General features: G+C 38.0%; 1 protein-coding gene across 4 annotated transcripts in view; it reads right to left on the bottom strand.

The window, feature by feature from the left end:
• Positions 1 to 2,878: 2,878 nt before the first annotated feature.
• The window catches only part of SPECC1L (sperm antigen with calponin homology and coiled-coil domains 1 like), a 112,484-nt gene continuing 92,080 nt past the window's right edge, over positions 2,879 to 23,282 (bottom strand). For all 4 annotated transcript variants that reach the window (XM_074973025.1, XM_074973026.1, XM_074973027.1 and 1 more), the window contains 3 exons: positions 16,846 to 16,962; positions 14,100 to 14,159; positions 2,879 to 10,589 (listed from right to left, as the gene is read on the bottom strand). In XM_074973025.1, the coding sequence (XP_074829126.1) occupies positions 10,500 to 10,589; positions 14,100 to 14,159; positions 16,846 to 16,962 (267 nt within the window). In that variant the 3' untranslated portion in view covers positions 2,879 to 10,499. The remainder of the gene's footprint in view (positions 10,590 to 14,099; positions 14,160 to 16,845; positions 16,963 to 23,282) is intronic.

Below are 23,282 nucleotides of genomic sequence, written 5' to 3'. Positions count from 1 at the left end.
GTGAAAAGACAAGTAGGCCTGGTTAAAATTTTTTGAATGAAAAGTTTATTTTGAAAAAGATTTGACCTAAAGTTTGCAACAAGCTGTCAAAAAATCTTTCCAACATTTTACTTATTGCTTTGATTTTTCAATAGATTTTTTTAAAATAAAATTTACGATTTAATCCCAACATGAAACTAAACTGCCCTGTCAAAACAAAGTTTACATTTTTTAGCCCTGTCCATCTTTATTCCCTTTTTTTGTTATTTATGTAACTTGTGACTGAAGATGGCCACGAATGGACATTAATTGAATATACAAGTAGACCCCCTCCCCGCCGCATAACGACCTAGGCCACAGATCAATCCAGGTGGCAGCCAAGCCACATCCCTTTGGGACTTTTCATTATGAACTTTTGACTGATCAGTTTTGTTGTGTGATGGTTTTGAATTTTTTTTTTTTAAAAAGCCCATTTAAGTTTTTTCTGAATTTCTTATTCTGTGGGATATGGACAAGCATGGCGAAGGATGACCAGAGCGAGAGAAGATTGGAAGAAGTGTTGTGATTGGCTCAGTCTCAACTGATGAAGGACCAACAGTCTACGCAGTCTTATTCTGAAAACAAAAAAGGTGTGAAAAATTGTGAAGAGCCATTCTATTTTGAAAACTGAAAAATGATATTGACATCGTCCACATTGGAGTTTTTTTTCCAACTCGCTTTACTTACGAGTTCAGGGACAGCCACTATTACAGTAAAACTGAGGCAAGATGCGCTTGCTGTGAGTAATATTACTGAGACATAACAAAAGCATATTTATGAATTGTGGGACAGTTAGAAAGCACCCACTAGGGGCCCGCTCTGACTCACTGAGGGCTTGTCTTCACTATTGTGCTCCATCAGCACCACTGCAACGCAGCTGGTGAAGACATGTTACGTCGTCAGGAGAGAGCCTCCTATCAACGTAATTACCCCCACCTCAATGAGAGGAGGGAGCTTTGTTGGCAGGAGAGCATCTCCTGCTGACATAAAGTGGTGTCTACATTGCACTAAGTCGATGCAACTTATGTCACTCAGGGGTGTGTTTTTTCACAACCCTGCGTGACGCACGTTACATCGACTTAAGCGGTAGTGTAGACAAGCCCTGAGCCAGCCTTTCCTCTAACTTCAATGGGAATCAGATGGGACTCCAAATATCCACCTATATTGGTCTATACACAATTTGGGAACCACATTTGCAGTAAAGATGGGCCCAACCAAAGTCCTAAATCCCAGCACCCACAAACCTCGGAACAATTGAGCCAGATTTCAGCTGTTTATACGTTTCAGATAAAACAGCATTCACAAACTCAGTTATGAGCTAGTATGAAAGAGGCCAAATATAGTTCTCCTTGTTTGCCTCCTTCACAATGACCATCCGTTTACAGTAGTAAATTAAAAAATTGGTCCCTGCATTTATGTGGTAGTGAACACGAGCGTCATTTAAACAACTGATCTTGTGGTCACTGCTACTGAACGGCCCCCATCCTAGTCTGCTTATTTATCTCATTCACCTATTATGTCCTGTACCCTGGAAGATCTTAGGGACCGGAATTGTCATCTATGTTTGTACAGGACCCAGCAGAACTGGTTGTGTCCTTTTGGCGCTCTACAGTATAAGCTTTTAGTAACAGAACAAGCCAATCCTAAAAAAGTGGAGCTCAGATCCGCTTTGAAAATTTAAGCCTAGAGAAAAGAATGCTTATAGTGCAACAAAAAAATGCAGGACCGTGGTCACTCAACCCGCGCAGGGAACCAATTTTACCTCTCTCTAAAAAAAGCAAATTTGGGGACTTGGAGAAGTGAACTGATTTCTGTTTTAATCCATCTTAAACATATTATACACTCCAGGCTGCACTTCTCCATATCACATTAAGCTACGTGTTCGGTTTTCGTGGCAGAGTAGCTAACATCCATTTCTAATATACCTTATCACCAGGTTATCCAAGCACTGACCACACTTAATTAGCCCCAGACTCAACAGTATCCCTTAATTTTTTTTTGCCCAACCAATTTTATAAATTTCAATCTTTAGTTATTGTAATCTTTTTGCATACAGCTGTGCAATGACACTCCTCTATAGCAAAATCTGTAAAACAATACAGTGTTTTTGTAGCCTGGTTGGTCCCAGGATATTAGAGAGACAAGGTGGAGCAGGCAATATCTTCTATTGAACCCATTTCTGTTGGTGAGACAGGCTGAAGAAGAGCTCTGTGTAAGTTCGAAAGCTTGTCTCTCTCGCCAACAGAAATGGGTCCAATAGAAGATATTACCTCACTCATCTTGTTTGTGTAAACCACTGCTTCTTCTCCTGTGCAGCTATCCTGCGATAATCCCATCTTCACACTAATCCCCTTTAGGGAGGAGAGGATCACAGCAAAAGTAGGAATGGATAATAGCAATAGCCTATAACAAGAAAAAACAGCAATTCCATTCTCTATCAATTGAATATTCAAGACCAGAACAATCCAATGTGAAGACAATACATCAAGTACCCACTTTTATCATAATATCTAAGGATACCCATCACTATAGTATATAAACCCGTTAGGACAGATGCTTTAAGTTGTGCTGCTAGTGCTAAAATTCTGAGAAATTCACATACAAAGATCAGGAATTAGTTACCCCTCCCATGTATTACATACATGCCACACACACACGACTGTAAACTACCCCTTCTAAATATTGCTCCTGAAAGTCAGTAATGGTGACGGAATGGTACTAAAAGCTAACTGGATCTGAGTTTGTAGTACAGCCCATCTCAGTCAATACAGTACACATTTTAATATCTGTAAAACTTTATTTCACAAACTTAAGAAGAAAACATGGTAACATTGGCAAATCGAAGGCATATATACTAAATACAAACGCAGAATACATTGTTTTGTATAAAGCAAATGCCCAGATCCTTAGTGGAACTTGCAAAACTAAAAACACACTGTGGCTCCAAGGGCTTTAACTTAAAATAGGATTGCCAGCCTTGGAAGTCCTAATGATTACTGATTTTTGCCTTTCAAACTGGAACCAGGCTGCAGTCTAATTGAAACACATTTTGGATTCCTCCTCTGCTTCCAAGTCTCAGATCCAACTGGAAGGGAAGCTGAGAAAAGATACTATTTTTTTCCCCACTCAGACTGTAAGGTCAAATCTGTGACACAACTATGCACTTAAAGCTCAGACATTTCTTGAAGCCTTTTCAGTTGTAACAATAGAATGTGTGGTTTAAGAAAGAAGGGAAAGTGCTTTTTGCATAGAACTAGAACTGCTACCCTCACTCAACCCAATCACTGCTAGGGTGATCTGTCATGTTTCAAATGCACACAGAAATAAATAAAACTTAGGAAGAATGTATGGAAAGGTCTTTTTAAAATCAGTTTTCTGTTTTCATGATTCTTAAAAGCTATGGAACATTCCAATTCTCTCTAGAGCAGTTATGCCAACTGATAATATTCCAAGCAGTGGTGTCATTATCAAAGTTGCGGGCCACTTTGTAAGCAAATACAATGCTTGTGATGCCAGACTGAAGGAGATGGCAATAAAATTCTCTTATTCTTTCTCGACATTGGCTGGAGTGGGTGGGGATGGTACAAGCTTCCCAAACTGCTCTGCCAGTTATCTCAAACTGGAGTTGAAGGTACCACTTCTAAGGGCCAGAAGATAGTTCAGTATCCATCCCTTTGGGTGGTGCCAATTAGTGTCACTCTGACTTCCTGATGTTGACACCTGCCTGCTATTAACTGGATCGCATTCATTTCATATTGACCAAACAACCTTCAGACAGTCATTACTGGCCCAAGCTGGATTTGAACTGGCAATTTAGAGGGGAAATGCTCCATATCCCAGTTAGCAGTCTCATACTTTTCATTTGTATTAACCAATAGGAAAACTAAGGCTTTTTTCGTTCAAGCAAACTTTAGCAGATGAAACATGGAAGAGGTGCAGGTTTTAAAAGCAAATCTTCATTAAACTAGTAAGAATAGATTGTAACAAACTGAATATTTAATGATACATATATTTAAAAATATTTTGGAAACACTCATGAAACACTATGTAATTTTTACATGTATAAGTTACTTGGGTATGTCGTCATGCATATGTCCCCCATTTCCTGAAATTCACCATAATTGTAAATACATATTTAGCTGAAAGAAGTGAAGCAGAGAGAGAGAGAGAGAGAGAGAGAGAGAGAGAGAGAGAGAGAGAGAGAGAGCGAGCGAGCGAGCGCAAGAGACACATATTTTGTGAAGTGGAGTTTTGAGCAAACGTTAACTGTTCCTTTGTTGCCAATACAGTCTATCCTTTAAAATCTTGGTTCATGACCTGTGTATAACACAGACTGTTAGGGCTCTTTTGCACCAATAACTGTTTGTTGTGCCATTCTAGCTACCAAACACACACACGAAGTGCATACGAGTAAAATTATACATATTATTCACTGGAAAGAGGAAATGCACATAACATAACATGTTGCTTATTCACAGTGGAGTCACAGCGAGTCATTTTAAAATCTTTCCTCCAAAAAATCCAGTTCATATTCTAGCACTATATGCAAAATTCTCAGTTTAAAATTCAAAAGCATTAGAAAAGCACAGCGATTCTAAACCCATGACATTTCCTTTAGTTCCTATACCAAATACAAACTATTTCTTCAAAAATACTATTAAACAGAAGGATACTCCCCCGGTGAGAGCTTATATACCAAGTTTCAGCCTAGATTGAGTGATTTTGGCAACACTGCAAACCTCTGAAAATGGGGATGATTGTGGTGCCACAAAATATTCTGTAAGCGACTTGTCTATCATTCTGCACGCAGAACTCTCACTGAAGTCGCTAGGAAATCTGCGTGGAACTCAATAGCAGATATAGCCCTGTATCAATTAGGTGAAAAAGTGAAGTGAAAAATAAACCACTTTAAACTGGAGAAAAATGCAGAAGCATCCGGCTTCCGTAGCTAAGTATTATTCAAGTTTAGGTGTAGGCAAACATTTTCTTATGGAAGGAAAAGAATTACATATAATTAATTCAGAGACCAGGAGAGTAATCCTGTCAAGCTGAGACAGCTGAAGATCTTGCAACTGTAAAAGCTGGCAAGCATGGAATACACAAGAAATAAGAGACCCACTTCAATATTCTGCTTAATGGCCAAGCCCTTTATACAAAATTACATATAAAAAATCTTTTAAACAACTTAGACACCAGAATGAACTAGTCAAATGTTCCCAGACCCTAGCACGCTGACCTTTTGACAGTTACAAATGTACTCAACGCTGACCTAGTTATTACAGAAATTAAGAGCAGACAGAGCTGAACAAATTCTTAGAACTGTCCAGTAAACCCAACTGAACTCCAACAACAGATTTTATTTTAAATTAAACACAGCAGTTCACAACTCCTTCTACTGCAGCAAGCAACTCATTCTTTGAGCATAGGAACTCTCCCTGAGAAACGAGCAGAAAAACTACTCTGGGGCACAGTCAGTATTAAATCCACTTTTTTAGTTGGGGCCATTAAATTAGAAATGTCTAACACTATTTTCATTTATTGGAGAGTTAAGGATTTTAATGCAAAAGCACCAGACAAGCATTACAGTGAGATGTAAGCTCTATGTAAGACATTTCTTGATGTGAGGGGGAAATAGGTGTCAACTGAAGAGCTGAAATGATCTGACTTATATTTGGCCAATCAACGTATACAGGCAAGTGGAAGCACAATGAACGGTGTCAACTCTAAGGCACAGAGATGACAATGACTTTAAAATGCAGGGTGGTGTCCACTTTCAAAGGAATTCATGCCTTGGCCATTCCGCTCAGGCAAGGCACTGTAGCAGTAGCCAACAATGTGGTTTGGAGGGACATGAAATAAAAATAAGAGTCAAAGGTAAAAATCATTGATCACGTCAAGTCCGGAAGATCATAAAAACTTGGGGAGAAGCAATTTGTGCAGATATGATGACGATAATGCCCTTTTCCACAGGTAGCCTACTTGGGGCTGTGTCTTGAATCAGGGCAGAAAAGGACTACGGTTTTGACATTCTTGGAGCAAGCTGTGAAAGGGATGTCAGCTTGTCAATGGACAGGCAAGCAGGGCTCTTAAGACAACCATGAGTAGACCACAGCTGCTAAAACAAAATCTTGAAAAAGCATATGCTCCTATTTGTTAATTTAAAGCAGAGTTATGGGCCGAAAATTTTATACCTTTGTCAGAATTGCACAGAAACTAGAGATGCAAGAATAAAATATTCTGTTCTACCTTTCATATGAACAACAAAACTGCTGTCACTACCAGGTTCTTTATTACCTGGAATGGTTGATAACATCAGAGGTAGAATGGGTGGTGGGGCGGGGGCAGATGAGATTTGATGTTGAGGTCATTGACAGGGAACAAATATGAAACACCATAGAGATTTTGCTGTCACTTTGACAACTCCTGAGGCACATCTTTATAACTATTTAAACCACAGTTTTGCACGCATCATCATATTAGACTTAGTGGGCAAAATTCTGCTCTGTTCATCCGTGTAAAACAGGAGGAACTACTGAAGTCAGTGGAGTTCATATGGATTTACACCAGTGTAACAGCTGAATTTGGTTTCATCGCCCTGGCAAAGTTAGAGACCTCTCAAAGCAGACTGGTTGACTTTTCAAGAGCACAGAAAGGTAGGGACAACATATTATTAAACTGGAGACATCTATCACTCTCTGATATACGCAATTTATAATTGGCAGAAACAATGTTTAATATAAATAAGGCAAAGAGTGACATTTTATTCTTTACCCAGGATATCATGTAATTATTAATACAACATTCTGGGTTGCCTCTCCATGGCTGCAGTTTCAATTAGAGGCTTTTGCTTAGAATTTCTAGCAGGTATTGCTGTAGTGAAAGGTCATTATGAGGTCCATTGAGTTACATGGCTAAAACTAATGGATAAGTGTTTTCAGTTAAACATACGAAATACCTGAAAACCCAATCAGTTGCGTCTCATCGATTCCAAAGGTTCACATCACCTTTTTATTGTTACTCTGGACATCAAAGAACTCTGGAGACCATCTGTCTGAATATTAAAAAATAAGTTATTCCTCCTTTGATGCTAACTGAAGGTAAAGAAAAAGCTTCAACTGTTCATTCAGTTTGCTGCTGATGTACCATGAATATTAAACAAATCTGACACACACCTGACTGGATACTGACATCTTTACATTCAATGGAATGTGTTTCACTTAACATTATACAGACAGCAACAGAGCCAAAACTGCATAAACATGTCCAAGCTGTTTTGGTTATGTGCACCTCTTACAGAGATGGACATGAATAACACGGACTACTAAAACACAGGCATTTGCAAGGCACATACTAAAATGCAATAAAAATAAATCTACCATATATTGTTTGGCATTTTGAGTACATTAAACAGAACAAAAAAATCAAGTCAAACAGCACAAAGCTTGCACTCTACAATGTGTAACCGAACTGGCCCTTTCAGGGTGAAGTATGAGTTGGAACCATACTGAAGAGTATTATTTCTATCCAGAAAGGTTACATAAGTCATTCTTCCAATTAGCAAAAGGAGAGATTTGTTGTTTCCGCCTTTCTGAACATTCTGTTACTGTGTACCAGGGTTCAGTTTGTTTTATTTCTTGCATCCCTTTCTTGAATATCCTTTCATTGTGTCAGAAGCACAGTATTCTATTTGTAAAGGCTCAGATGTGTCTCTCGGAAATTTCTTTATGGAGCCACATGCCTCTTTCCAGATGTAACTCCAATACCTGTGTACCATCAACACCAAGTATAACTTCAGACCAAAAAAACAAACAAAAAAAACCCCCAAAACCAACCCCCAAACAAACAAAAACAAAAACCCACCAAAACAGACAGATCGCGCCAAGAAGCAATCTGTAGATTTCTTCATTTCTAATGAATGTCTATGTTTATTATTTTAAAACTTCCATCTCTGCAGATTCTTAATGCTTCTGTCATGTTGCCTAACTGGATATAGTTGAAAAACTGGAGTTCCCTTTTTATGGATGTTTACATGATCAATATTATTACAATTAACAACAGAGATTTCCAGGCAAGTAAAGTTCAGACACCACTTTGCAGAAAAATAGCTAAAATTAGCCCTTGGCTCAAACTATGTTAAAGAAATAGGTTACTAGTGAATTTAGAGTGAGGAGTGCTCTCTTTTTAATTAGAATTTTTTTTCAATCTTAATGTAATAAATAAAATGATGCAACTGTAAATAGACAACTTAAATTCATAAGGAAAAGAAAACAGCCTCCTGTAGCATAAATGTGCAGAAATGGGATTTCAGCAGTTTGTGAAAATGATAGTGTACATTTCCCACTTCTTTCTATTCAACTCTTATGAAGATATTTTTATTTGAAGTCTCTTCTGCAAACGTTTTCTCTTGGTTGCCGAGGATCTTCAAGCCTGTTTACTCACAGCCTGAGAATTTTTAGCTACTTGCCTAACATTAGCCTCCCAATCTGAGAGGAAGTAGTCACCAGAAACAGCTTCTCTGGAAACTTCTCCAAGTGTCCTCTCTTTGGACTAAATGGTTATTTACCAGACATTTAATAAACCCCTCCCCCATCACTAAAGACATTTGTTTTATTCCTTCCACTACAGACACTGATCAGAATTTAAGAGTTAGTTGAGCTTTATAATATAGGAGTTAAGAGGTGCGAGGTCTGTTTAAATGCCAGAGACATGCTGAAATGCCCCCTCTTCAGATTGGTTACATTCTTCAGGGCTCTAGCTATTCTGACTGGCTATATAGTTTTAATTTGAATCAGTGTTTTTTCCATTCCTGATAGCACTAATAGTTGCCAAGCACAGTTGCATTCACTGAGCTGTTAACATCTATTCATTCAAACTGTCCATAAGAGTTATAGGCACACAATAGGAATAACAGAATCATTGTTTCTAACAGGGCTGTTGGTAGGTTAAGTGTATTTATAAAGGTGGTCATCAAATGAAAGCTTCAGCTCAACATTAGAGAGAGGCTCTTTCCTGTGGCTTAACTGTTGCTATCTATGTAGGGAAGTAAGAGGCAGGAACACAATGGTAGGGTGAAGGCCTCCTCTTGGTATGACAAGTACAGGATTACAAAAATCATTTTAACAATACACGTCAGTTTGCCACTAGAAATCCTTCTGAGTTCCTAATGTTTTGCACAGTGCCCTGGAGCTCCAGGGTCTACCAACTCAAGGATATTTAAGGCACTTGCTTGAACTCTTTTGCCTAGAGAGTTTTGCCACATGAACGGAGGTGCATTTTAGGAGAATACAATCTTAGCAGACCAAAGCTTTTCATTCTTTCCTCAGGAGCATTAGTCTTTGTGATACAATATTCCAGATTGGAACAGGATTACATAAAAATTAATTCCACTACAGTTCTCTTCATAGCATGTTTTGCTTTCTTTTAGTTAGACCAGTATCTGCAAGATCCAAAGAAAAGTGTACATGGAACACTGCAAAGCTGGACATCCCATTACTGACAATTATCTTCTCTGTAGAGGGAGAAATCCCACTGGCATAATTCCACCATTGAAATCAAAGATACTGTATGCTTGTATTGCTGGAAAGGAAAGATCGGCATTTCTGTGTGCGCTATGCAGGCAAAGGAAGAAGGGGATAGAGACAAGTTCTACAAGGATAAATTCTTGATTAATCTCATTAGTTATAATGGAAGCACAGAAAATTATATGAAATATAACTCCTTGTAAGTACAGTATACTCTTCAAGCCAGGAATTGTATGTGCTAGTCCTTATAATCCATTAGATAAAGTTGGAAGCCACGTTACTGTGTGACAGAGGTAGGCTTAAACAGAGCTTTACACTGAAGAGTTCTTCTGCGCCAGATTTGTCCAGGTGTTGAGAGCACTTTTCAGTCAAGTAAGCCTGACAGAATAAAAGCTCCTTTCCCTTGAATATTGTGCACATTAGAGGAGGAAAAATAATGAAGACAATAACTTCAGTTACTATTAAGATTTTTACTGTATTGGGGTGCAGTGTATATAAGGGTAGAATATTCACCCAGACACTGTGGTTTCTGATAGTAGAGAAAATTGATTATGATGCTGTTTCATTCTTTTCCTTCTCATAGTTCTAGCTGTACATTCAATCCTGTATATGCTACAGCATTATACACCTCAGTCTCTCTTACGGAAATACGAAAACTTCAAGAAGTCTGGATGTAAAGGCAGTTCCTAGAAGGCCAGTTTTATTAGGCTACGTAATTAATTTGGATAACTCAATACCATGGGATATGCCTAGTACACTGGTAACAAGTTCTTGCTTCTAACCTGTGTTACAAGGTTTGTTGGCTGAAGCAGTTTGAGACAATCCATGATAGCGTCACTGAAGGTTGAGGGACATGAATGTTGCCAGATTTTAATGAATCTGGGATTAGCATTTCAGTCATGTTTCTGTCTGGCAGCTAGTGATGAGTCCACCCTGCAAATCTTTTGGATTAACAAGGTTTCAGGTTTCAAAGTATTTGTAAATTGCTGTAACATACAGCATGACATTCTGCCAGTCTGGACGCTCAGTTCGCACCATTTCATTGATGTCCTGTCACAAAAAGAAGATCAAAATGATTAATTACCACCTTGCAAGTTCATGTCAAAGCAGTGCTCATCAAAGCTGTAAAGCTCCCACTCTAAGAAAGGCTTAGGGAAAGATCTCCATTTTGCTCAGCATGTCATTTGCAAAGTTCAGATGGTGAAAGGTACTTCACGACTTAAAAGTTTAAAACAGTTATTTCTGCGCCATCTGCAAAGGGCTACCATCTCATTGAAATGCAACATTAACTTTGTGACCTGCAGTTCATGAGTCCAATATCAGAGTATACCTCAGGTTTCTTCTCATTTAATACTGCTAACAATAAAAACAGTTCAATTTTGAAACACTAGAACCCCAATGCTGCAGTTAATGGCACGCATGCAGATGTCTGCAACTGCACATGCACTTTCAATAGCAGGATCAAGGTCTAGCTTTGTAACAAATGTACTGGCACAAACTTGCTCTCTAACAGTTAACCTTTTTACTTGGCACTGTCAAGCGTCACTTTACAACAGTATAGTGCAGTGGTGGGCAACCTGCGGCCTGCATGCAGCTTGTCAGGTTGCCCACCACTGGTATAGTGATTTCCAAGGTAGATGTTTAACTAGGAAAAATGAGCATTTATTACCAAATCTAGTAAAATATGTAATCTGAAGGAGAGGCAAAATGTGAGGAGTATTCTAATTATTTATATTGCACCATAAGTGCGTAAACGGATTTACAAACAAGTAAGATGGATATATCTTGCTCCACAATCTACGCATGGAACCTGTACACAAAGGAAGGGATTTTTAATAGAGTTCAAACAGAAATAGCAATTACTGTGTTAGAGTTCACTTTATGAAAGGAGCTGTGAGTAGTCAAAACACCCTGTTCAAGGAACAACTGAAATAATTTTCCCTAATGTTACCCTCATTAACATTTGTAGACACAATGACCATTTGCCACACAAAACACACAGTGTATGCTGCATATACTGCTAACAAACTTTCCCTTTGAAAGATACAATTTCCTCTTATAAGATTTAATTCAGTTTGGATGTACCTGAGCCTATGAAAGTGTCTGCATGTGTAGGGATTACATTTTAAGATAGTTTTTGGTCAGACAGTTCCAGGTATCTTGTAAAGTACACTTTCTAGTACCGTTATGTACTGTAATGTCAAGGGAGAGGAAACTGCCTGTGACATTCTGTACCTCGGGGGGACACCCTACACTCCCATGTTCATCTTTATAAAATGATTGTGTGGTATCCAATGCAAAGTTGGTTATGCTGGGTGTCTTCGGAAGGCTCATGATGCACTGAGCATGGTTGTTATAGTGATGTTATAATAATTGTTACAGTAATGTTATAGTAAAGTTATACATTATAACTTTACTATAACATTACTGTAATAATTATTATAATGTAATATAAAGGCTGAAAATGTATCCTCATGGCTTAAAGCAAGCCCGTGCAAAAACTCTCCAAGAACAGAGAGGTAGTTCACACCTCAGCAGGGCATGGATGGGACAAACCCAGCCCAGCCTCACAGGAACAATGGACACTGGCTTAGGCAGCAACAAAAGAATCTGTTAGACCCTGGAGGGAGTCACCCCCTTCCTTTGGGCAGTTTGGGACTGCGATGAGGTAATGCTCACCTGACCCTGAAACGGGGGGGAGGAGGGGGGCAAAGCCCAGAGGGAAGACAGGACGTGATAAAAGGGAGAGACATTTTGCCATGCTCTCTTTCTTACACCTACATCTACAGACACCACCAAGCGACTGAAACGCTTAACAAAGGGGAGAGCCTGGCTGAAGGGCAACCAGCCAGCAGTGAGAAGCATATAAGTTGTTAAGGACATTGAAAGTATTAAGATCAGCTTAGAATGCATTTTGCTTTTATTTCATTTGACCAACTCTGACTTGTTATGCTTTGACTTATAATCACTTAAGATCTATCTTTATAGTTAATAAATTTGTTTGTTTATTCTATCTGAAGCAGTGCATTTGGTTTGAAGTGCGTCAGAGGCTCCCCTTGGGATAACAAGCCTGGTACATATCAATTTCTTTGTTAAATTGATGAACTTATATAAGCTTGCAGCATCCAGTGGGCATAACTGGACACTGCAAGACGGAGGTTCCTAGGGTTGTTTCTGGGACCGGACATATTGGCTAGTGTCATTAGCTTGCAAGTAGCAGGGAGCAGCTTACATGCCAGAGGCTGTGCAGGGGGTTCTCGAACAGGGGATCTCACAGCAGAGCAGGGTAAGGCTGGCGCCCAGAGTCAAGGACTGGAGTGGCCTAACAGATCACTGGTCACCAGAGGGGAACGTCACAGTGCCATTTTACTGTAGCTAACTGCATGCTGGCATTTCTACAGCTGCTCTCAATAGTCTATTTTTATATCTGCATTTGGTAAAAAACTTCACATTTCAAAATCACTAACTTCTGAGGTATTTAAAAATACTCAGTAGTTGCATCTCCATTGTGAACAAATACAATGGCTGGTCAGAGGTTTTGATAAGGATCAAGGAAAGTGCTATTTTTAAATGTCTGACTATATAGCATTGTGAATCGCTAACTCAATGGCAGCTTTGCTAGAATTCCAGTTACACAAGTCCTAATGAGTTATTTAAATTCTTTTTCTGGTCCTGGCAATTCTAGCTGAATTGCTGGAGACGTCTACCAGGGCTTGGGTTTCTTCAAATTCAATGGCTTCAGAAAAGTCTTCCTCTTCTGATAATTATTTTCATAATGACAATTAGTAATTCTTTTCAACTCTGCTCAGGAATTTCTTCTTGTAGGAATTACAAAGCCTCTTAACTATTGTTAGTTAGTTTCACAGTTAAAAACTTAATTCATTACAGACCTAGTATCAAATTTTCTATTAATGTTGCCAGTGCTTGATTATGAAGACAAAGAAAGCCCCTCTATCCAACAATACTTTGGACCATTTGCTGGTCTAATAGATGGACCACAGAAATCATGACCTTCCCACTTTATTGAAGAAACCAACTTTCATGGGTTTGCTTTGCACCTTCAGAATTCTACTAAATTCAAACAATTTGAAATGTAAACCCAAATCTAGAATGTACGTTGTACCCACAGTTCCTTAAGCCACCAGCACAGACACATACCAGGCTGTGTAAGAAGCCTGGTATGTCTGCCCTGCAGACTTTCCAGGCCAGAGTATCTGTGAGCAGTTCACCTATACTCTATTTTAGCTTGGCTGTATTGTTTTAAATATTAATGGTTTCTTTATATGCTACAGTTTGTCACAAGACAAAATACCTGCCCTGTCAAGGAAGAAGCCAAGAAAAACAACAGAAAAATTCAGGAGAACAGTAACGTCTACATGGAAAAGCAGGCTTCATACAAAATATACAACCATTTTACAAATCACTCTGGGGCAAATTAACTGTCCTCATTATATTGCTTCAGGCCCAAAACACAGTAATCTTTCTGTCACAGAGTTTCATTGTGCAAGGTATAAAAGACATTTTATAAACAGGACATTATCCATTTTACTTAACACTTACCAGAGTGGATTTGATGCCAACACTTTCAGCTGCCTGAAAGGCCAGAGTGAAGTTTCTTCTCTGTAAATGTAATGCAACATTTATATGAAAACAGAAGGGAAACGACTTAAAATTTAACGGACTTGCTGCTTGAAAACATTTCTAATAAAACCCTGTATTGACTTCAGCTAGAGTTTATAACGAAATCACATTTATAAAGATAGGTTTCAGAGTAGCAGCCGTGTTAGTCTGTATTCACAAAAAGAAAAGGAGTGCTTGTGGCACCTTAGAGACTAACCAATTTATTTGAGCATAAACTTTCGTGAGCTACAGCTTCGATGAAGTGAGCTGTAGCTCACGAAAGCTTATGCTCAAATAAATTGGTTAGTCTCTAAGGTGCCACAAGTACTCCTTTTCTTTTTATAAAGATGTGTCACAGGCATCATTCTGTACTAGGGATACATGAATGTCTGTAGGAAGTATTTGCTACCTGCTGGATTGGGGTAAAGATTTTTCAACAATGCTAGGACAGACAGTGATAACTGGGGACTTTAATTTGCCACAGATAAAATGTAAAAAAAACCCAAAACCCCCACAAAAGCCAAAGTATCAAATAAGTAGGGAAAGAATTTTGTTAATTCTGGAGAGGGATATGTTTTTACATCTGTATGTATAAGAAAGATGCAGCTATAAGGGACTGCATTTTAAATTAAATGTTATCAAATAAGGAGAATAAGTGAATACTAAGCAAAGTTTGGGAAATAATAAGTTTAATAAGATTCTAAACTTCAACCATTAGAGGAATTGTTCAAATAAGAGGTAAATATAACTTTTAAAACTTCATTTGATAAAAGTACAATAGCCTGGCAATGGTAATCAATAAGAGGTACTTGTAGCCACTTTTATAGAGGTGGTGGAGATGCACTCAGGAGAAAGATATACCTTTATTAATCTATTCTAGGTAATCCTATAGCAATCCTTAGAGTAGTAATAGATACCATATGAAATAAATCTTTATACCAATGTCCAATGCAGCTCATGGAGGATTCTTCTCTTAGCTCTTACCAGTCTTAGTGTTTATGTAAAACCAAAGATATAACTTTAATATCAATATGGATACATGATAAAGATTAAACTGAATTTCAAATAAAATATAGCTCTACACAAGTAAAAAGCTGCAGCACTAAGTCTTAGAAGAAACAGAGGGCTGTAAAGAGGATATTTAAAGAGAAAAAAGGAAAACATAAGATATTAAGAAACAATTATTTAATATACACTAATGGACTGAACAATAAGAATCAGGTGATTCATTAAGGTGAAAAATTAGTTAATTGTCCATAAAAATGGCAAAAGTAATAAATTATCCCTTTGCATCTGTTAAGAATTTTTTTTTTGCATTTGTCACGGAGATTATTAACAATGCATCTCTGGAAGATGTCTCTGTGGGTACGAATTACAACACACTGGAAAAAAATTGAGATTATTCTTTTTCCCAATTTAACTTTTTTTCCTCTAAAACACTGATTTTAAATTTTGCTCTGGAGGAAAGCAATAGACACCCTGAACAATATGGGATGGAAGCATGTTCAACAAAAAAACATCCTATCACCCAAAAAAGGGAATAAACTACTCCAAAGCACACAAGTTGCTGAATTTCAGACCTTTAACATTAAACAAAGAACATTTTGGTTAAAGACTACTGAATGCTATCACCTCAACTGAAAGCCCTTTCCACCCACTGTTTGTTACCTCCTCACGTTAAAATTTATGGGTTTCAGAGTAGCAGCCATGTTAGTCTGTATCCGCAAAAAGAACAGGCGTACTTGTGGCACCTTACAGACTAACAAATTTATTAGAGCATAAGCTTTTGTGGGCTACAGCCCACTTCATCGGATGCATAGAATGGAACATATAGTAAGATATTATATATACATACAGTTAAGTTGGAAGTTGCCATACAAACTGTGAGAGGCTAATGAGTTAAGATGAGCTATTATCATCAGGAGAAAAAAAACTTTTGTAGTGATAATCAAGATGACCCATTTAGACAGTTGACAAGAAGGTGTGAGGAACTTAACTTAAGGAAATAGATTCAATATGTGTAATGACTCAGCCACTCCCAGTCTCTATTCAAACCCAAGTTAATGGTATCTAGTTTGCATATTAATTCAAGCTCAGCAGTTTCTCGTTGGAGTCTCTTTTTGAAGCTTTTCTGTTGCAAAATTGCCACCCTTAAATCCTGCTGATAAGTTTGTATGGTAACTTCCAACTTATCTGTATGTGTGTATACACAGAACATATGCATAGAATGGAACATACAGTAAGATTATATACATATCTATCTATCTTACTATATGTTCCATTCTATGCATCCGATGAAGTGGGCTGTAACCCACAAAAGCTTATGCTCTAATAAATTTGTTAGTCTATAAGGTGCCACAAGTACTCCTGTTCTTCTTAAAATTTATGTTCGCTCATTGAAGTCTTCTTAACTTTGTCCCAAAGTTCTCATTTGTCCAATGGCCTCAAATAATTGATAAGCCTTAATTTTATAACCACGCTTAGCTAATTTAAGTAATATAGTCATGCTCCCATTTACAATTTTAATGCAACAAATAATCCCAATTTTGTTTCTCTACCGTTGCATGCCCATCCATTCTATGTATTTTTTTTAATCTGTCTTAAGTTTTTTTTTTTTTTTTTTTTTTTTTAAGCTTAACTATATTTTCAGTTAACATAGGCTAAACTGGATATTATAATACTGTACCTTGTCCTGGCTGTTCAGTTCTTGATACGGAATGTGAGCTGGGAGGTAAGTATGGAGGACTGCACAGAAGGCCAACCCATCATTCCAACTGCTGCTGAAGTTTGTGATGTCAATATTCTTTAAGGGAAAAAAAGAGTCTATAAATGATAGTAGATTACCATTTAATAGTGCTTTAGAATTTGACCTAAGTGATTAGAAAATTATTATTTATGTTGTACCTTTTACCAAAAGAATGCCAAAGCACTTTAGAAACAGAGATGCAACGAAAACTCTTTCAACTTCAGTGCTGAAATGGTCAGAGACCAGAATCCAACACTACTGAGGGTGAGAAATAGACCAGCACAGGAAAGACAGATTAGTTCTGGAACTTAATTTGCCTTACTATCCACAAAAGATACATGACACATGTTAGCAAATGCTTTTGTGTTCCTTTTAGACAGTAATGTTTCAGTGAAGAACATGTTAAGACACAAGCAGAAACAAATTATAGATACATACCTCTGGCCTGGTTTTGAAACTCCAAAAATATGCCAAGCTGCTATGATGTGTTTTCAAAGCATGGGAAGATCAGATTTTCTCATATTCTACTGTATTACTAATTACGCAAAAGGATTAATCAATGAACACAGATATTTCCTTTCCAAATAAGGTGATAATTTTCATTAGGTAGCTGATGCAAAACATTATACAAACCCTTGTATAATTTACAATGCTGCCAAGTTACATGAAATATCAGACCTCTTCTATTTCAACTAATTCCTGTTGAAAGATGAGCCACTGGAATACCCAGACATGAAATATGGCAGGGAACCAGTTCTTTGAGTAAGACATAGAAGTAAAATCCTTATTTCTTCACTCTGCCATCCCACACACCCCATATCTTTCTGTCCCAAGGAGCTAAGTGGAACAGTTAAACAATTCCCTTTATTCCACAAGAGTTTGTACACAAAGTTGTTGAAAAGAGTCTATGGCCTCTGCCAAAGGAAGTTAGGAACAACATGCCTGAGTGAGCTTTCTAAATCACTGTGCACTTGCTTGCTGTCAGGAAAATAATGGTAAAGAGGTTACTGCCACCCAGATGGATGGCAGTGAGTTTAGACTCTTTTATTTAAGAACCAGTTAAAAACTGCATCTACTGACCTATCATTTGAGATCTGTATGGAGAAATGTAAAACTTCTATATGCCAAGTGAACCCCTCCCTTAAGTGGACTAGACAGCTCTGCTATCGCTTTATATTTGATGTTACACTAAAACAGAAACAATCTGCAGTCACAGAATCCAAGAAACAGCAGATAAATCAACCTTTTCCCTCACAACAGTAATACCAATCACACCTCTTCACAAAAGGCTAATTCTAATCACTCCCTCTTGTTTAATCTCAATCAGAAAAGAATGTACAATACCAAACAGGATAAAAACTAAAGACAATGCAACTTAAATCATGCAACTCAGTGTCTTATCAAGCCAATGAAGATTTTGGATTACAAATGGAAAGTAACAAATGCTGCTACTCTGTGCCCCACTGACCCCCTGAATCTTCATTTCCTACCCAGTGTCAGCTCTTTTTATACAAACTTCACAAAATGCAAGTTCAAACTATGGTGATGTAAGTGTACGTGCTTGGACTCACAATGCCTGCAGGCAGTAGCCTGTGCCTTGCTTTGCAATCCAGCAGCCTGCTTCCAAACGGAAATAGCTTTGTTTGAACCCCTCAGTGCTGTGGGAATATGTTCTTTACATAGTCTCAGCTTCCTCAAGACAAAGAATGGAAAAAAAGCTCTCCCTCCTTGCCCCTCAAACCACCAGGAAGCTGGAAACCAACTGAATTAATTTGATTCAGGTTATTTTCAGGAGATGTCAAAACTAGTTAAACGCTACTTGAATTAGGGAAGAAGGGTCCTTTCAATTTCAGCAAAAAAGAATTGAGCAAATTTTATACAACAGACAGCACCAAACTTCAAAACAGCTCACAGTCAAAGCTAATACAAATTCCTTGCCATCTATTTATTCTAAGCTGCTCTATGAGACCATCCCCCTGCTGCCCCACAAACCCCCAACTCCCCGTGTTACATGCACTCCCTGGGACTCACCTTCCCCATCACATTTATGCATAGAACACAGATGAAGCTACAGGGAGGGGCTCTCCTCATCAAAATGCTTGTAAATAGCCTAGCTTTAAAATGAATTCTCTCTCTTAGGCCAGAACATAAGGACTCTCACTGCTGCCTTCCATCTTTGCCAGTATCCTGCTGCAGTCTTGGCTTCTTCCAATGTCCTTTTGATAGCTTTCTATTCTGCCTCTATTGTTCATTTCCATGTTAACCTTGTTGTCTCTTGCTCTGGGGGTTCCAGTCTAATGCCTGTCTTGTTATGTTCTTTGGGTCTTTCCTCCATGTATGTTCTAGTCACCTCCATTTTCATTCCTGTCCTATCAGTTTCTGTTTTGTCCTCCTCCAGCATTCTTCGTTTGTGATTTTTTTCTGGCCATCCGATATTGAAGATTTGTCTAAGTCAGCGGTTTATGAAAAATTGGAGTTTAGACAGCAAAGTCTTAATAAGTCTCCCAAGTTTCAGCATCATCCAGTAAGACCAAGTTTACAATGGCATTAAATATTCAAAGTTTAATTTGGAGGGCAAGATTTCTGTTTCTCCAGATTAGCTTTATTGTTACAAATGGGTGTCTGGCTTTCACTAGTCTGGCTTTAATGTTTTCATCTGTTCCATCTGTTGCATTTACAATGCTGCCAAGTTACGTGAAATATCAGACCTCTTCTACTGCAGTTCCAGAAAGTGTTATTGGTGCTTCTTGTGTGTTGATTCTCACGATTTCAGTTCTCACCGTTGATTTTCAACTGTACTAATTGTGCACAGACCTGGAGATCATTTATTTTGGCTTACATGTATCTGAGTATAGGATAGCTAGCTGATGTCATCTGCAAAGTCAAGGTCTTCTAACTTGTGTGTGAAAGTCCCTTGTATATCCCCTGGTGGTTCTGTTTACTTTATGTTAATTTTTTCCCCAAAACAGTCAGCAAAGAGCAAAGTTAAGTCCCGTCCACCCTCCCAAAACAACCACGTTTGGCTACTATAAATCATTTAAAATTGATAAAAGTCCCTAAAGGTGCCCATACCATAACTACAGAGACAATACAATAGAAAAGACTGACCAGACATACATAAATATCCTTCAAACCTCTCCCGAAGGGCCATGGTTTTTTCGGGGTGAGGGTGGTCACCAAACCAAGTTATAACAAAAAAAAGGGCCGTTGCCACACGTGCTGGACGAACTGTTACATGGCTTTAAAAATTCTTTAACCCTGGATTTAGCCAAAGAATGGTCATATCACACCTTTTGTGAAGTCTAGGAGGCAACTGTTGAGAAAAACAAGTACAATACAAAGAGGAGACAAAAGTTACTTACAATCAAAGAATTAAAAAATGCAGATGCTTTGTGTAAGAACCTATGCCTCTATTCCTCGCCCCTCCCCCACCTTTTCCTGCAGGGTGTCATTTTTCCCCATTAATGCCATTGTGGATATCTCACTTAACCAGACCACTGAATGGAGTATTCTTGAATTTCTAGTTAACCAGTGAGTCTCTTAGCAACCAATTACAGAGAAAGTAGCCACTCAATATTGTTTGGCAACGTTCAGCCAATATCCCTACTCAGCACAAGCCCATAGTCAGTTGATATAAGTGATAGTTGGCTGCAAGAGCCTAGTATTGAACTTGGAGCTCTGACTTTTCCAAATAATTGTGTAGCTTATGGCAGAGTAAAAAATAAGACAAGTTAGCCTGCTATTCTAACAGTCTTCAACATTTACTGTGATTCACTAAACCAACTTTGAATAAGCACTCTGGTCTTATCTTATTTTGTAAAGTGCTCAAATATAGAGAACGTGAGGTATCTAGCATTTTGCTATTAGGTTTCCTGGTGATATGCAGTCTTTTCCCAGTTGCTTTTAAAGTTCACTTCAAGTGGTTATTACAGTAAATCCAGCCAAATGTGTTTGGTTGATATATCTAACCATTTAGGCATCACTTTGGATTTGGTTTTTATTTGAAAAAAATTTTCTTTGCAGCCGTAAAGGTCACAATTTTTAAATGAAAACTTACATTTTGCAGAAACTGATGACTCACATGCTCACCACTTCACTTGAGTGAACAGGGACCCCAAAGGCCCCCAAAACCGTCTCTTGAGCAGTGTTTCTGACAGACAAATGAAAAGGTGAGTGGCTCTTTTTTTTTTTTTTAAATAAAAAGACCAAGAGTAATATCAGTTTAACAGATGAGTCTATCTGAGGTAGTATTCCATGTGCTGGAAGGGGAATGGACAATCCAAAAAGACAATGAACTCTATCTTTGACTTAATTAAATATTAATATAATATGGGTGTACATCAGACCATGAAAATTCTAGTCACTCATTATAGCTAATAAGTTATCCTATTGGTTCAGAATCAAAAGGATGGTAAAGCATTAAAAGCAGCAAAAAAAGTGTCAACATTTATATACAAGAATAGTGATTCCTTTTTGGACTGCTTTCAGGAAAGTGTTCAGATATATTGTTAAATCCAACAGACCATTTTCATTCTCTGTAAAGAGATTTAAAAAGTCAAATATACGAGAACTCATGCTTTACTTATAATGGTTACATATGGTTATATAGTCATATCCCTTTGCAACAGGCTTATTTCAAAAATATTACTCGGATAAGTAGTCAATATATTAACTTTGCTCTTGTTTTTTCCCTAGGACATGAAGACTTTCCCCTGAATGTTATGACTTAAATGGTGGGGTTTTATGTTTGTTTTTTCCCCTAAATAAAGCTAAATTATTACAGAAGGAAGAGTTCTGCTGGCTAACTCACTAATACAGAGGCTGTATTCTAAATGAAGTCTCATTGGTTACCAACAGAAATTGAACCTTATTTCTCCAATTGAAGAGAAAGTTACTCTTTCTTAACAGGGAAAGTTTAAAAAATACCAGTGAGACATATTACCTTAGAACACAGTGAGACATACTTATTGACAAAGTCTCTCTAAAAAAATAAAGCTTTTCTTATCTCCTCTATATTTCTACTGCACACCAAGTACACTTAAACAAATGGAAAGTAGTAATAGTGACCTTGGGAAACTGCACCCTCAAAATGATTTCTGGAGAAACAACTGATCTGTAATATGCTCAAAGGAAATGTAACTATAGATCCTCTTCTTTGGGGGTATCCTTAACTTCTAATCCAGGACCTGGCCAGCAGTGCATTCATCAAATTGTCAGGGACTACCTGGATAACAATATCATCCAGAATTATAATTAATGGAAACAAAAGTTTTGGAAGGAATATTAAACCTCATGGCTTCAGATCGTAAACCATTCTATTAAAGATTAGGATGTGACTTAATATGTAGGCGCTGGAGGAGGTGGGCTGGAGGGTTAGATTATCTCACATCTGCCTGCTGTGCGGTTCCTATACCTTCCTCTGATATGCTGGCTACCACCAGAGATAGGATATTGGACCAGATGAACCTCAGGTCTGATTTAGTATCGCACTACCCACGTTCCCACTGGCACCAAAAGGCATATAACAAAACACAGATCTATACTTTTGGGCTTGTCTACATTACCTGCAGCAATCAATCCAGCGGGGGTTGATTTATTGCATCTAGTCTAGACACGATAAATCGACTGCTGAGCACTCTTCCGTCGACTCCGGTAACTCCACCAGGGCAAGAGGTGCAGGTGAAGACACTGCGGTAAGTAGATCTAAGTACGTCGACTTCAGCTACGTTATTCACATAGCTGAAGTTGCATAACTTAGATTGATCCCCCCCCCTTAGTGCAGACCAGGCCTTTGGTTGCACAGCTGAGAAAAGTCTCCTAACGCTACTCAGAGCAAGGTGTCAGCCAAAAAGAAAAAACAACTGTTTTCTTTGTTAAAACTGCTTCTTTTCAAGTAGAAAAAATTGAACTGGCTCCCCAATAACAAGATACAGTGACTCATGAAAACAGACCAATGAAGAGATTCATTTTACATGATGAACGTACTCACTATATCAGATTTTGAAAAAAAATTTTAATACCATTGTGACACTGCACTTCATATTCCTCATAGTGATATGATTATGACATAATTATGATGTATTTTATCCAAGATAAGTCATGTGTGGTGTCACTGGAAAAGTTTTTTTTGCTGAATTGATTTGCTGAATACGATTATCTTATTTGTTTTGCATGTTGTATGCATGTATCATTTTTTTATCTGAAGTTATGAATACTGACTATGTAACTAGCCTCCCCATCAAATCAGCACCCCAGTCTTCCCAAGAACACATATCCCTGTCTCGGATCGCTTTTTGGGAGAAAGATATGTATTGTTTGTGAAGAGGCAACTCTTTTCGAAATTCTCCTGACTTCTTCGACCTCCTTCTCAATCTGAG

This window comes from Natator depressus, chromosome 15 (genome assembly GCF_965152275.1).
Source record: "Natator depressus isolate rNatDep1 chromosome 15, rNatDep2.hap1, whole genome shotgun sequence".
NCBI classification, from domain to species: domain Eukaryota; kingdom Metazoa; phylum Chordata; order Testudines; family Cheloniidae; genus Natator; species Natator depressus.
This window is presented reverse-complemented; position numbering and strand designations above follow the sequence as displayed.